This window comes from Amblyraja radiata, chromosome 4 (assembly GCF_010909765.2).
Source record: "Amblyraja radiata isolate CabotCenter1 chromosome 4, sAmbRad1.1.pri, whole genome shotgun sequence".
Classification (NCBI taxonomy): domain Eukaryota; kingdom Metazoa; phylum Chordata; class Chondrichthyes; order Rajiformes; family Rajidae; genus Amblyraja; species Amblyraja radiata.
Window position 1 is genome coordinate 56703303 of NC_045959.1, and position 15989 is coordinate 56719291.

The 15989-nt window shown below is 46.0% G+C and overlaps 1 protein-coding gene across 1 annotated transcript in view; it reads left to right on the forward strand.

Moving 5' to 3' along the window:
- LOC116972131 (cadherin-2-like) overlaps positions 1-15989 on the forward strand; it is a 107081-nt gene that overhangs the window by 64722 nt on the left and 26370 nt on the right. Inside the window, exon 8 of the mRNA XM_033019490.1 lies at positions 9343-9480. Coding sequence (XP_032875381.1) covers positions 9343-9480 — 138 coding nt within the window. The remainder of the gene's footprint in view (positions 1-9342; positions 9481-15989) is intronic.

The window sequence follows — 15989 nt, forward strand, 5'->3', positions numbered from 1 at the left end:
AGAATGTCTTTCCTCAGATTAGGAGACCAAAACTGTACGCAATACTCCAGGTGTGGTCTCACCAAGACCCTGTACAACTGCAGTAGAACCTCCCTGCTCCTATACTAAAGCGCTCAATGTTAGAGAAGCAAGGGTGAGCTAATCACTTAAGAGGAACAAGTTTGGACTGTCAAATAGATTACTAAATAGATTAGAGAATCTCTAATAATTTCAACTTCAGAGATGCAGTGCAGAAATAGGCCCTTCGGCTCACCAAATTCACGCCAAAGCCAGCGATCGCTGTACAGTAGCAATATCCTGCACACTAGGGACAATTTACAGAAGCCAATTAACCTGCAATCCTGCACGTCTTTGGAGTGCGGGAGGAATCCGGAGCAACCCCACGCGATCACAGGGATAATGTACAGACAACACCCTTATTCAGGATCGAACCAGGGTCTCTGGCGCAGTAAAACAACAGCACTACCACCGCAACGCCGTGCCGCTCTAATTACAACATATATATTAATCGCACCACTTCCATTGGTCCAGCTCATCCACGCCGAGCATGATGCCGTATCTAAGCTCGTTCCATTTGCCCACGTTTGGCTTGTATCCTTTTAAACCTTTCCCACTCATACATTGTTCCAATTCTTCCCACTTGCCCTTCTCTCTTTCCAATAAACCATCAATGCATCTTCCTTCCCAAATCTGAAAAAACAATGACTGTACTAAATAAAAATTTCACTTCAGTTCTGTCCTCTCCCTATTAGCCTCACCCGCTAGTGATTGAGTGCCTGGAACGTGCTGACGAGTGTTCAAGTGTCTTCTGCTGGCATTTATGGCCAAGTTAAGACATAAACAATTTCAGCAACTTTAGACATGATGGGAACAAGATGGTGCCAGAAATGTGGTGACTCTTGTGTGCTGCCTCAGTGTAATAGAGTCCCACCCTCTTGCACTTCATGAAACTTTCATAAGGCGCATACATGCAGTGGTGTTACCACGCTGGGTTTGATCTGCAGGGTGTTTTTGGAATTCTCTTTTTAAAGTCATATAGCGTGGAAACAGGCCCTTCAGCCCAACCTGCCCACATTGACCAACATACTACCTGCCTACATTTGGCCCATAGCCCTCTAAACATTTTCTACCCAAGTATCTGTCTAAATGTCTTAAATACCTCCAGATTCCCTCTCCCTGACTTTCTCTGAAGAAAGGTCTCGACCCGAAATGTCACCTATTTTCTCCAGAGATGCTGCCTGACCCGCTGAGTTACTCCAGCACTTTGTGTCTATTTTCGGTGTAAACTAGCATCTGCAGTTCCTTCGTTCACAAATGTCTTTTGAATATTCTTTAGTTTATTGTCACGTGTACCAAGGTACAATGAAAAGCATTTGCGTACTAACCAGTCAGCGGAAAGACAATACGTGGATTACAATCGAGCCGTCCACAGTGTACAGATACATCATAAAGGGAAGACACAAAATGCTGGAGTAACTCAGCGGGTCAGGCAGCATCTCGGGAGTGAAGGAATGGGTGACATTTCGGGTCAAGACCCTTCTTCAGACTAATTCGACCCGAAACCTGTTCCTTCTCTCCAGGGATGATAGACAATAGACCATAGGTGTAGGAGTAGGCCATTCGGCCCTTCGAGCCAGCACTGCCATTCAATGTGATCATGGTTGATCATCCCCAATCAGTACCCCATTCCTGCCTTCTCCCCATATTCCCTGACCGCTATTTTTAAGCCCTATCTAGCTCTCTTGAAAGCATCCAGAGAACCTGAGGCAGAGATTTCCACAGACTTACCACTCTCTGTGAGAAAAAGTGTTTCCTCGTCTCCGTTCTAAATGGCTTACTCCTTATTCTTAAACTGTGGCCCCTGGTTCTGGACTCCCCCAACATTGGGAACATGTTTCCTGCCGCTAGCGGGTCCAAACCCTTAACAATCTTATATGCTTCAATGAGATATCCTCTCATCCTTCTAAACTCCAGAGTGTACAAGCCCAACTGCTCCATTCTCTCAGCATATTTCAGTCCCGCCATCCCGGGAATTAACCTTGTAAACCTACGCTGCACTCCCTCAATAGCAAGAATGTCCTTCCTCTAATTAGGGGACCAAAACTGCACACAATACTCCAGGTGTGGTCTCACTAGGGCTCTGTACAACTGCAGAAGGACTTCTTTGCTCCTATATTCGATTCCTCTTGTTATAGGAATGCTGCCTGCCCCGCTGAGTTATTCCAGCATTTTGTGGAGTAACTCAGCAGTTACTGGAGTAACTCAGCAGTTCAGGCAGATTGTCTGGGGAACAAAGGAACAGGTGATGTTTTGGGTCATGACCCTTCTTCAGATGAAGGTCTGATGAAGGATCTCATCCCGAAACGTCACCTGTTCCTTTTTTCCGCAGATGCTGCCTGTCCCGCTGACTATCTTTGGTGTAAACCAGCATCTGCGGTTTCTTCTTACACCCTCTAAGTAAAATTGGTTTCCACTTCTTTGTTGTAATATTGTCTGTGTTGAACAGAATATCGATCAATAACGTTGTAGTGGAGAGAGTGTTTAAAATATTCTAGTAGAGAAATCGTATGGAGGTAGAGGGTTGGGATTTGTGTGAAGCTTTTAAAATATTAACACCCTGGCCCTCAGTGCTCTTGTTCTTGAAACATTATCTCTTGCTTGAGTAAGTCAGGGCAGGTCTGCTGAATTCTTTGTAAGAAAAGAACTGGCAAATCTCCCTTCCCCGGTGTATACTGATGTGAGACTGGGAGAGGCTGTTAATGCAGCTAATTCGCATTGTTCGGTTGCTGGGAACAACCAGAATCTCTATTCAACACTTGGAATTAATCGAACAAGTGGTCCTTTGTGTTAAACATGTAGCATTGTATGAGATTTGCAGTCATAGAGGCTCACAGAAATAGGCCCTTCAGCCCAACTTGCCCACACCCACCAACGTGTCTCATCTACACTAGTCCCATCTGCCTGCATTTGGCCCATATCCCTCTAAACCTGTCCTTTCCATATTCCTGTCTTTTATGCTGCTTAAACGTTGCAATAGTAACTGCCTCAACTACCTCCTACTGCCACCAAGATGACCCATCTGAGCTAGACATAAAAATTGTATTAATTATTTAAATTTTTGTCATTGGAGCCATTTAAATTTGACTTGGGTCAATGGCTATAATGGAGAAAATAAAAAAAGTACAGCACAGGAACAGGCCCTTCGACCCGCAATGTCTGTGCCGAAATTAATACCAAATTAAACAAATTTTGTTTGATGATACAGCACAGAAACTGGCTCTTAGGCCCACCAAGTCCATGCCAACCAGCAAACACCCGCACACTAGCACAATACTAGGACAATTTACAATTTTTTACTAAAGCCAATTAACCTATAAATCTGTACGTCTTTGGAGTGTGGGAGGAAACCGGGGCACCCAGAGAAAACCCACGTGGTCACAGGAAAAGCGTACAAACTCCTATGAGACATCACCCCTATAGTTGGGATCAAACCCAGGTGTCTAGCGTTGTAAGGCAGCAACTCTACCACTGTGTCACCCTAATTTATATAGGTTTTCATCAACCCTGATGCTCCAGACAGAACAGTTTGTCCACCTCTCCTTGTTGCTCCAAACTCCCTCATGCAGGCATTCGGAACCAGGCGAAGTTTTGATGTTCGAAAGCTGGAATGTTTGTAAAGCTCCTCTCCCGAAATTCCTAAGACTGGAGTTTCATTTCTAAATATAAAAGGTTAAGGCAAGGATTAATGAACAACGCAGGTATCTGAAGTTAAGATATAAAGATTAGTCATGGTCAGAGCTACATCAGAGAGAGGTGAATAAATAATTAAATGGGATTGTTTTCACTGGAGCGTCGGAGGTAGAGGGGAGACCTGATAACTGTATATACAATTATGAGAGGTGAAAGTAGTCAGAACGTATTTCCCAGAATACTAGAGGACAGGGCTTGAAGGAGAGAGGGGCAGCGTTTAGAGGAGGTGTGTGGGGCAAGTTTTTATGCAATGGTGGGTGTCTGGAACGTGCTGCCAGGTGTAGTGGTGGAGGTAGTTACGATAGTAGTGTTTAAGAGGCTTTTCGATAGGCACATGGATATGCAGGGAATGGAGGAATATGGATTGTGTACAGACAGAATAAAATACTGAATAGGACATATAGTGCTGGAGTAACTCTGGGTCAGGCACCATCTTAGTATAGTTCAGATATATAGTGCTGAAATGGGCCCTTCGGCCCACCTTGTCCACGCCGACCCTGTACACTAGCACTATCCTACACACTAGGCACAATTTACAATCTTTTTACAAAAGCTAAATAACCTACAAACTTTGGTATGTGGGAAGAAATCGGAGAAAACATACACGGTCACATGGAGAACGTCCAAACTCCGTACAGACAGCTCCCGCAGTCAGGATCGAACCCGGGTCTCTGGCGCCACGAGGCAGCAACTCTACTGCTGTGCCACTGTGTACAATACAATACAATACAATACAATACAATTTATTGTCATTTGAGCCTCAGTGAGGCTCAAACGCAATTCCGTTTCCACAGCCATACAAACAAAGACAATTCCTAGACATACACACAATTTAGTTCACACAAACATCCATCACAGTGAACCTACTGTGATGGAAGGCAAAGTCTTTTCTCTCCCCTGTTCTCCATGTCTCTCCCGATGTCCAAGCCCCAGGCGGGCGATGATAAGTCCCACGGCCATTTTAGGCCGTGCCGGGCGATTTACGGCCCCGCTCCCGGTCCAAATGTCACAAAGTTGGAGCCCCCGGCGGGCGCTGTAATGTCCCACGGCCATGAAGTCGTGCTGGGCGATGTACGACCCCGCTCCGGGTCGTTCCAACCCCGCGACACGGGCTGGAGAAGTCGCGTTGCGGGAGCTCCGGGAAGCGGTCTCTCTCTCCCCCCGGACCCGCGAGCTCCCGATGTCCCAGTACACCGGACCTGCGGCTGCGTTGCTGGAGCCTCCGAGCCCCAGGAGTCGAGTCGCAGCAGCGAGTCACCACCGCTCCCCACGCACCGAGGCCGGTCAGCCCCACGATGGTGAGTAGTCCGCAGCTCCGCAGTCTCCCGAGCCCCCGGGTCGTTCAGGTTGGAGGCCGCTCCACGGTGCTAGGCCCCAACGACAACGGAGACCCGACAGGGAAAATGTCGGGTCTCCCGGACAGGGAAGAGATTTTAAACCGTATCCCCCTCCCCCCCCCCCCGCCCCCCACATAGACACATTTAAAACCAATATTAAAAAACACCAACACTACATTTAACTAGACAAAAAATAAAAAAAAGACAGACAGGCTGTAGGGGCCGCTGCAACGGGTGAGTCGCGCCGCCAATTCGTGTGACGCCTTCTCTGAAGTACATAGATAGGTGACATTTCGAATATGAAGAAGGGTTCTGGCCCGAAATGTCACTTATCCATGTTCACGTGACTAGTGGGGTGCCGGAGGCTCAGTAATATATTTACAATATATGTTAACGATATAGACGAGGGAATTAAATGTAACATCTGCAAATTTGCAGATGACACAAAGCTGGGTGGCAGCGTGAGCTGCGAGGAGGATGCTATGAGGGTGCAGGGTGACTTGGATAGGTTGGGTGAGTGGGCAGATGCATGGCAGATGCAATGTAATGTGGATAAATGTGAGGTTATCCACTTTGGTGGCAAGAACAGGAAGGCAGATTATTACCTGTATGGTGGACACAAAATGCTGGAGTTACTCAGCGGGACAGGCAGCATCTCTGGAGAGAAGGAATGGGTGACATTTCGGCACGAGGCCCTTCTTCAGCTGAATGGTGACAGATTAGGAAACGAAGAGGTGCAATGACACCTGGGTGTGCTTGCCAATCACTCACTGTAAGTAATCATGCAGGTACTGCAGGCCGTGAAGAAAGCTAATGGCATGTTGGCCTTCATTGCGAGAGGATTTGAGTTTAGGAGCAAGGAGGTCCTAATGTGGGTTTGGTGGATTTTGGTCTCCTAATTTGAGGAGCGCAGGAGCTATTGAGGGAGTGCAGCGTAGGTTCACCAGGTTAATTCCCGGGGTGGTGGGACTGACATGATGAAAAAATGGATCGACTGGGCTTGTATTCACTTGAATTTAGTCCGATGAGAGGGGATCTTATAGAAACATATAAGTGATTGGACAGGCTAGATGATGGAAAAATGTGTGAGGGGGGTCCAGAACCAGGGTCACAGTTTAAGAATAAGGGGTAGGCCATTTAGGACTGAGATCTAAACAAAAAACAATATTCACAACTCTCTGGGTGAATACCTTTTCACCCAGAGAGTTGTGAATCTGGAATTCTCTGCCACAGAAGGCAGTGGGGGCCAATTCACTGGATGTTTTCAAGAGAGTCAGATTTAGCTCTTGGGGCTAACGGAATCAAGGGATATGGGGGAAAAAGCAGGAACGGGTATTGATAGTTGATGATCAGCCATGATCATATTGAATGCCGGTTCTGGCTCGAAGGGCTGAATGGCCTACTCCTGCACCTATTTTTTATGTTTCCAGAGATGCTGCCTGACCCACTGAATTACACCAGCACTGTCTTTTTTTGTGTGTTGTGTTTAGTTTATTGTCACGTGTACTGAGGTATGGTGAAAAGCTTTTGTTGCGTGCTATCCATTCTGGATTTGTACATCTTTTTTCTAATTGACTGACTGTGTTTGGTTCTGGTATACCGATATCTGTTCATCATCAGTTGTTCATAAATAAGTGAAATAACATTGTTATGCGCTATGGTAGACAAAAATGCTGGAGAAACTCAGCGGGTGAGACAGCATCTATGGAGCGAAGGAATAGGTGACGTTTCGGGTCGAGACCCTTCAGACAGATGTGGAGGTGGGGGTGCGGGAAGAAGTTATTAAAGTTGCTTGGGGTAAACGGGATGAAAAAGGTTGGGAATCCCTGTTCTATACCTTTTGCCCGATGAGAGAGGGGAGAAGAGGGTGGCCAGGGTCCGACATCCTTGATTATGCTGCTGGCCTTGCTGAGGCAGCTTGAAGTGTAGATGGAGCTGCTGGATGGGAGGTTGGTTTGTGCGATGGTCTGGGCTGCGTCCACAAGTTTCTCCAATTTCTAGTGCTCTTGGATGAAGCTGTTCCCAAACCCTGCTGTGAACCAGCACCTGCGATTTCAGTTTATCTTGGCATCAAGTTGGGCACGGACATCGCAGGCAGAAGGTCCTTCTTTCTTTCCCCACCCCCTATCAGTCTGAAGAAGGGTTTCGGCCCGAAACGTCGCCTATTTCCTTCGCTCCATAGATGCTGCTGCACCCGCTGAGTTCCTCCAGCAATTTTGTGTACCTTCGCAGGCAGAAGTGCCTGTTCCTGAGCTGTGCTGCTCCATGTTCTAAATGAGCGATAATGCCCATGTTGCCTCCAGCAATAATTACGCTGTGTGTGTGACCCCGTGGTGACCCGTCCCCTTGAAGTATAGAGCGAGCGGAGGCTTTTCATTGTTTGGTGGAGGAAATCTGATAGTGTTATTGGTTTAAAGAAAAGCCCGTATTTCAAAGAAAGGGGAGAGGTGATTCTCGGCAAGGTGGAATTTTTATTGGAAGCTGGCTTTCCCCAGGGACCCGTGTTTGTTGTGGGAAATTTCTCAGGGACAGATCTCGGAGTTGGTGATCTCCCCGTATCCTAGCAACTGGCACCTGAGTGCTTCTAGCTTGGATGGGGACTCAGCTGTGTGATACAAGCCTGGCAGTATGAATATTGATTTCAAGTAATTTCAAGTAACCCTTGCATCCCCCCCCCCCCTCTCCCTCTCCCCCTCCCCCCTCCCTCTCTCCCTCCCCCAACCCAGTCATCCTGCTTAGTTTCATTGTTGTCCTGCTGAGTTTCATTGCATAAATAATTTTCGTCTTACCCACAGCCAACAATGGACCATTGTGGGCTCCACCTCTCCTCGATCGTTCCTTTTTTGCTTATCTTTCATTCATCCAATTTCTCTACATCATCGTTTATATCTCTTGTGTCCCTTTCCCCTGGTCTTGACCCGAAACATCGCCTATTCATTTTTCTCCAGAGAAGCTGCCCGACCCGCTGAGTTACTCCAGCTTTTTGTGTCTAGCTTTGGTTTAAAACCTGATACAAAAAGTGGTGAACACTGCCCAGTCCATCACTGGTTCTGGCCTCCCCAACATCGAAGGGATCTTTCTACAAGAGTCACTACCTCAAACAGGCAGCCAGCACCATCAGAGACCCACACCACCCTGACCACGCTCATTTCACCCCTGCCATTGGGAAGAAGGTACAGGAGCCTGAAAACTGTAACATCCAGCTTCAGGAACAGCTTCTTCCCTACAGTCATCATGCTATTAAACACTACAATCTCCAAATAAGCTCTGAACTACATACACTTGGGAGCATTGGTCTTGTCTTTTTGCACTATTATTGATTGTTTGTGTGTGTATACAAATATGTGTGTGTGCATGTATGTGTGTATACATATATTGTGTGTGTATATGTATATATATGTATGTGTGTATGGGTATATATATATATATCTATGTGTGTGTGGGTATATATATATATATATATATATAAAATATGTGTGTGTGTGTATTTTTTTCTATCGTTTATTTTGTTATTAGTACTATGTTTCCGTCTTCTGTTGTGCTGCTGCAAGTAAGAATGTCATTGTTCTATCTGGGACACATGACAATACAACTTGACTCTTACCTGCTGGGTTTGGGACTGGGCTGGCACCATCTGCTGTAAGTTTGTCTAGAAGTTTAGTAAGTTTGCAGATAACACCAAAATTGGTGGAGTTGTGGACAGTGATGGAAGTATAAAGCGTCGATCAGCTACAGATATGGTGGATAAGTGGCAGATGGAATTTAATCCAAGCAAGTGTGAAGAATACGTAGGGTAAATCCACAGTCTATTACTCAGAGTAGGGAAATTGAGAACCAGAGGATAGGCACAACGTGTAGGAAGGAACTGCAGATGCTGATTTATACAGAAGATAGTCACAGAATGCTGGAGTAACTCAGTGGGTCAGGTAGCATCTCTGGAGAAAAAGAATAGGTGACTTTTGGTTCTGAACTCTTCTTCAAACTGAAAGTATATAGATTGAAAGCCTGACTATCAAGAACCAGAGGATATAAAGGCTGAAGGCAACTTAAGTCTTAAGTTTAGTGGTGGTAGGTATATGGGACGAGCTGCCAGTGGATATAGGGGAGGCAGGTACTATTGCAAGGTTTAAAAGACATTTGGACAGGTACATGGGCCGAAGGGTCTGTTTACATGTTGTATGATTCTGTGACTCTGTGTGAGGCATGTGTTCTATGCAACCAATTCTAACCCCTCCGCTCCTGTTCTCTCTCGCAGAAAGTTCCACAGTACACGTTGATAATCCAAGCGACGGACATGGAGGGCAGTCCGATGTACGGACTCTCCAACACCGCCACGGCCATCATTACCATCCGCGATATCAACGACAACCCACCGGAGTTCACCTCTGCAACGGTACGTACGCTACACCCCCTCCCCCGCCACTGCCCCTCCGCTCATTCTTGCAGAGAGATACAACGCAGAAACAAGCCATTTGGCCCACCGAGACGACCGATCATTATCCTACATACTAGGGACAATTTACAATTTTACCAAAGCAAATTAACCTACAAACCTGTACGACTTTGAAATGTGGGAGGAAACTGGAGCATCCGGAGAAAACCCACGCGGTCAAAGGGGTAACGTGCAAACTCCGTACAGACAGCACCCGTAGTCGGGATCTAACGCGGTTCTTTGGCGCAGTGAGGCTGCAATTCTACCACTGCGCCACCATGCCGCTTCAAGATATCTCTCCCCACATATCCTGTCCTTGGGTGCTGGCTGTGTGTGGAGTGTGTATGTTTTCCTTTGACTGTGTGGGTTTCCTCCGGTTTGTAGGTTGACTGCCCCTAGTGGTTGAGAAAGGGGGATAACATAGAACCAGAGTGATTGATGGTGGGCATGCACTAGATGTCCGATGGGCTTGATTTAAATTCTCTAAACTGAATTAAATTATCTCTAAACATATGTTTTTCCCAGAAAAATCCCACGCGGTCACAGGGAAATCGTCAAACTCCGGACAGAAAGCGCCCATAGTCAAGATCAAACCCGTGTTTCTGGCTCTGTGAGGCAGCAAATGCACCACCGAGCCACATTTATGGAATTTCACCCAGATTCTATCGAGCGCTGTGGGAAAGCACCGGCGGGCTTCAGTCTGATAATGAAAGCAAGGTTTTGGGGAAGTGAAAACGAGCTGTTTGTTCATAAATTCACGAGGAGCGCTCTGGACGTGATGTACACTTGCCTCCCACTAGGGTAATGGCGGGGGGGGGGGCCTGTGGGCAGAAAAGAGACTGACTGGTGCCAGCCCCGCTCTATAAAAAGCAACGCGGTAAGTAAGTGTACAGAAATGAGTAATAGAAAGTTCCAACTGCAGTAATATCTAGAAAGCTGCCTCTAGATGACATCTCGTGGTTTCCAGCACATTGTGGTTCTACGAAGCAGCGCAATTAATACATTGAGGATGTGTTGCGGGAGGCTGGGTGGTGTAGCGGTAGACAATAGGTGCAGGAGTAGACCGTTCGGCCCTTCGAACCATTCACTGTGATCATGGCTGATCATCCACAATCAGTACCCCATTCCTGCCTTCTCCCCATATCCATTGACTCTGCTATCTTAAAGAGCTCTATCTAACTCTCTCTCTTGAAAGCCTCCAGAGAATTGCCTCCACTGCCTTCTGAGGCAGAGAATTCTGCAGATTCATAACTCTCTGGGTGAAAAGGTTTTTCCTTATCTCTGTTCTAAATGGCCAACCCCTTATTCTTAAACTGCGGCCCCTGGTTCTGGACTCCCCCAACATTGGGAATACGTTTCCTGCCTCTAGCGTGTCAAATCCCTTAATAATCTTATGTTTCAATTAGATCCCCCCTCATCCTAAATTCCAGAGTATACAAGCCCAGCCGCTCCATTCTATCAACATATGACAGTCCCGCCATCCCGGGAATTAACCCCGTGAACCTACGCTGCACTCCCTCAATAGCAAGAATGTCCTTCCTCAAATTTGGAGACCAAAACTGCACACAATACTCCAGGTGTGGTCTCACTAGGGCCCTGTACAACTGCAGAAGGACCTCTTTGCTCCTACTCAACTCCTCTTGTTATGTAGGCCAACATGCCATTTGCTTTCTTCCCTGCCTGCTGTTCCCGCATGCTTACTTTCAGTGACTGATGGTCACCCAGATCTCGTTGTACTTCCCCTTTTCCTAACTTGACAACATTCAGATAATCTGCCTTCCTGTTCTTGCCACCAAAGTGGATAACCTCACATTTATCTGCATTAAACTACATCTGCCATGCATCTGCCCATCCACCCAACCTGTCCAAGTCACCCTGCACCCTCCTCACCGTTCACACTGCCACCCAGCTTTGTGTCAATCGCAAATTTGCTAATGCCACTTTTAATCCCTTCATCTAAATCATTAATGTATCTTGTAAATAGCTGTGGTCCCAGCACCGATCCTTGCGGCACCCCACTACCCACTGCTTGCCATTCTGAAAGGAACCTCTTAATCCCTACTCTTTGTTTCCTGTCTGCCAACCAATTTTCTATCCATGTCAGTACCCTACCCCCAATACCATGTGCTCTAATTTTGCCCACTAATCTCCTATGTGGGACCTTATCAAAGGCTTTCTGAAAGTCCAGGTACACTACATCCACTGGCTCTCCCTTGTCCATTTCTGTAGTTACATCCTCAAAAAAAATCCAGAAGATTAGTCAAGCATGATTTCCCCCATCATAAATCCTGTTACTGCAATCCAAATATGCCTCTATTTCATCTGCCTCGGTAGAGTTGCTGCCTCACAGCGCCAGAGATCCGGGTTCGATCCTGACCACTGGTGCTATCTGTACGGAGTTTGTACGTTCTCCCCGTGACCGCATAGATTTTCTCTGGGTGCTCCGGTTCCCTCCCACCTCAAAGATGTGCAGATTTGTAGGTTAATTGGCTTTTGTAAATTGCCCCTAGTGTGTCGTATAGTACTAGTGTACAGAGTGATCGCTGGTCAGAGCGGACTCTGGGCCGAAGGGCCTGTTTTCGCACTGTATTTCTAAAGTATGTGTTAGTGCTACAGTGAGTTAGTTACTTGTCATACAGAATAACTCAATGCATGACTGAGTACAGACTTCTACAGACATAGAATGATAGAGCAATACGACATGCAAACAGGCCTCTAGTATACCTCTACTCCCTGTCTCCCCTAACTCTCAGGCTGGTCGACCCAAAACATCCACTATTCCTTTTCTCCAGAGATGCTGCGTTACTCTATACTTTTGTACTACCATTGATGGAAACCGGTCATTCGGCCCAACTCCATCCATAACGACCACCATGCTCCATCTAGGCTAGTCCCATCCACCTGCATTTACCCCATATCCCTCTAAACATTTCCTATCCAGGTACCTGCCCAACTGTATTTTAAATGTTGTCATAGTACCTGCCTCAACTGCCTTCTCTGGCAGCTTGTTCCATACACCCACCATCCTTTGTGTAAAGGTTGCCGCTCGGATCCCTGTTAAATCTTTCCTCTCGCCTTAATGTCCTCTGGTTCTTGATTCCCATACTCTGGGGGAAAAAGATTGTGAATCTACCCTACATATCCCCTCATAAAAACGCCTCTATAAGATTACCCCAGCCTCCTGCGCTCCAAGGAATAAAGTCCTAGTCTGTCTATCCTCTCTCTCCCTGTAGCTCATGTCCTCGAGTCATGGCAACATCCTCGTAAATCTTCTCTGCACCCTTTCCCGCTTAATGAAATCCTTCCTAGCGCAGGGTGACTAAAACTGAACACAATACTAAAAATGCATCTTTGATCTAAAGAACTAATCTCCTCGAGGAATGAGCTCTTTAAATTCTGGCCTCTTCTCTGACTGCTGTTATGTTTTTGATTGATTGAAAGATACAGCGTGGAAACGGGGCCCTTCAGCCCACCGAGTCCATGACGGCCATTGATCACCCGTTCACACTAGTTCTATGTTATTCCACTTTCTCGTCCACTCCCTACACACTAGGGACAGTGTGGTGTGGAGAAAATAACCTGCTCCTCAACACCTTAAAGACAAAGGAAATAATAATAGACTTCAGGAAGAATAAAACGGACATAGTACCATTAATCATCAGATGGGACTGTGTGGAGAGGGTGGCGGGTTTCCGCTTCCTGGGAATCCATAATGAGGAAGACCTGACGTGGAGCGTGAACACCTCTGCGCTGCTGGAAAAAGGTCCAGCAAAGACTGCACTTCCTGAGGGTGCTCAGGAAGAATAACATCAATCAGAGACTGCTGCTGTCCTTTTATCGGTGCTCCATTGAGAGCATCCTAACATACTGTGTATGCGTGTGGTACACCAGCTGCACAGCGGCTCAGAGGAAAGCGCTCCAGAGGGCCATTGACAACGCCCAGAGGATTGTCGGCTGCCCTCTCCTTACCTTGGAGGACCTACACAATTCCCGCTGCATCAAAAAATCCCAGAGTATTATAAAGGACATTTCCCACCCCGGACACTCCCTGTTTGAACTGTTGCCGTCAGGCAGACGGTACAGATCTACAAGGACAAGGACAAACAGACTTTAAAACAGTTTTTACCCCACTGCTATAAAGGCACTAAATGTAGCCGCCAAGGAACGCAGGGGCGATACATACTAAGGGACTGTGGTACACTGTGAAATCGACAGAAGGATGTAGGGCTGGGTGTTTATGCGTGCTATTTTCATGATATTTATTTTAGTTTATCTTTTTTAAATATTTTACCTTGTATGTATCGTTAGCTTTTAGAAATGTTTGAATGGTGCACTGACTGGCTGACATTTTTAAATTTCGTTGTACATGGTTCATGTTACAATGACAATAAAGAAACTATTCTATTCTATTCTATATTCTATTCTATTCTATTCTATTCTATTCTATATTCTATTCAATTAACCTACAGACCCAAACGTCCAAGGGACGTAGGAGGAAGCCGGAGCACCCGGAGGAAATCCACGCTCACTTGGAGCACGTACAAACTCCCCACACAGAGCTCCCAAAGTCAGATTGAACCTGGGTCTCTGGCGTGTGAGGCAGCTGCTCTACCAGTTGCCCCACCATGTCGCCCATGAATCAATTGGTTTTGGCCTTTTCAGTACACACTACGTTGAATGCAGTGTTACAGGTGAATAGGGTGGTCAAAAAGGCTTATCGAGCAGCGACCATCTGTATTCAGTATAGAAGTTGGGCGGTCATGTTGCAGTTGTGTAAGACGTTGGTGAGGCTGCATTTAGAGTGTTGTGTTCAGTTTTGAGTACCATGTTATAGGAAAGATGTTGTCAAGCTGGAAAGGGTTCAGAGAAGTTACAATGTTTTACGGGGCCGAATACAGGCAGGTGAGACTAGTGCAGATGGGAAATGTTGGTCGGCATGGGCAGGTTGGGCTGAAGGGCCTGTTTTGTGCACTGTATCACTATGGCTGCAGTCTCAGTAGGTTTGATGTAATACAGTGACAAACACCTATCGTCTCTACTATACTCTAGTTCTGTCAGGCTGCTTAAAGATGCACATGTTTGCTGAGCCAATGAATATTGTATCCTTTTCCACGGCAACCATCTTAAAAAAAATTGTTATTTAGAAGTGCTTAGGTTTTCTTTGTGAGCGGAAAGATTTCTGAACTTGATAACAAAGCACTGTTTCATTCTTAAAACCATAGCCTCTTGTCCTCTTAATCTCCAAAGCCTTTACTGAAATACAGAGATAATTGTTAAGTTCAACAAAGAGACAAAATGCTGGAGTAACTCAGCGGGACAGGCAGTATCTCTGGAGAGAATGAATGGGTGACGTTTTCAGTCGAGGCCCGTCAGACTGAGAGGCAGGCAGGGCTGATAACATTGGGTGAGAGTTGGGAGTGAGATATTGTGAGAGACCAAGCCCGAGGGAGCGTAGTGACCGAGAGGGGGGGGGGGGGGGTCCCCCTCCCACGGTACGAAGCGTTTGCATTTTTCAGCTTGAATTTGTGCAATCTAGTACATACTGTAGAGAGTCTTTTAACTAACACTTGAATGCAACATTTATCGTTTAAATTGGATTAGCTATGAATAAGGTTAGGCTAAATTACATTCCTAATTACATCCCACAGTAGAGTCAGACTCTGATCAACAGGTGCAGCACATGAACTTAGTATATTCATGTATGGAAATCAGATTATAATCAAACACTTGGCCCATGTTGACCAACCTGGGTCTCACTGCACACCTGGTACTATTCCTGACCCTGACTCCAGTTGCATACCTTCTCTCATTCCTGACCCTGAGTCCAGCCTTACACCTGGCCCCCTATTCTACCCTGATCATAGCTGCTTACCTGCTTAGTTTCCCAGTGTTGAACACTCCTATTGTCCCAGCTTTGACTGCACACCTAGTACTATTCCAGACCTTGAATCTGGATGCACACTTGGCCTTGCTCCTAGGCCCTCTGCACTGACAATATATCTGGCCCTCACACAAAGCCCCATATCTGACCCCCTGGACTTAACCTTTTTACGTTCAAGTCCACAGGTGCTTATCTAATGCGGTAATCTTTTATGGGGCACTTCATGAAACAAATTTTGTATAATTGTATAATTTTGTATAACAAAATTTGCTACATCCATTGGCTTCCTTGTTATCTAACATGCTAGTTACTTTGTCAAAGAAGTCATCAATTGGTTGAACACAATTTCTCATCCATAAAATTATACCCACTCAGCTGTATAAGTATTCTGTTACCATTTCCTTCATTTTCCAAATAAGCTGTCCTGAAGTCATTTTCACCCCCAATATTTTCAGTATTTTGCTGTCTCCCTCAGCTAGGACTTTTCTGAAATGCAATGTCGAATAACAATATATATTTAAGCAATAATATTCTATTTAATGTGATCTTGAGTACATAATATTTTCTTTGGTATTCATAACACAATGAT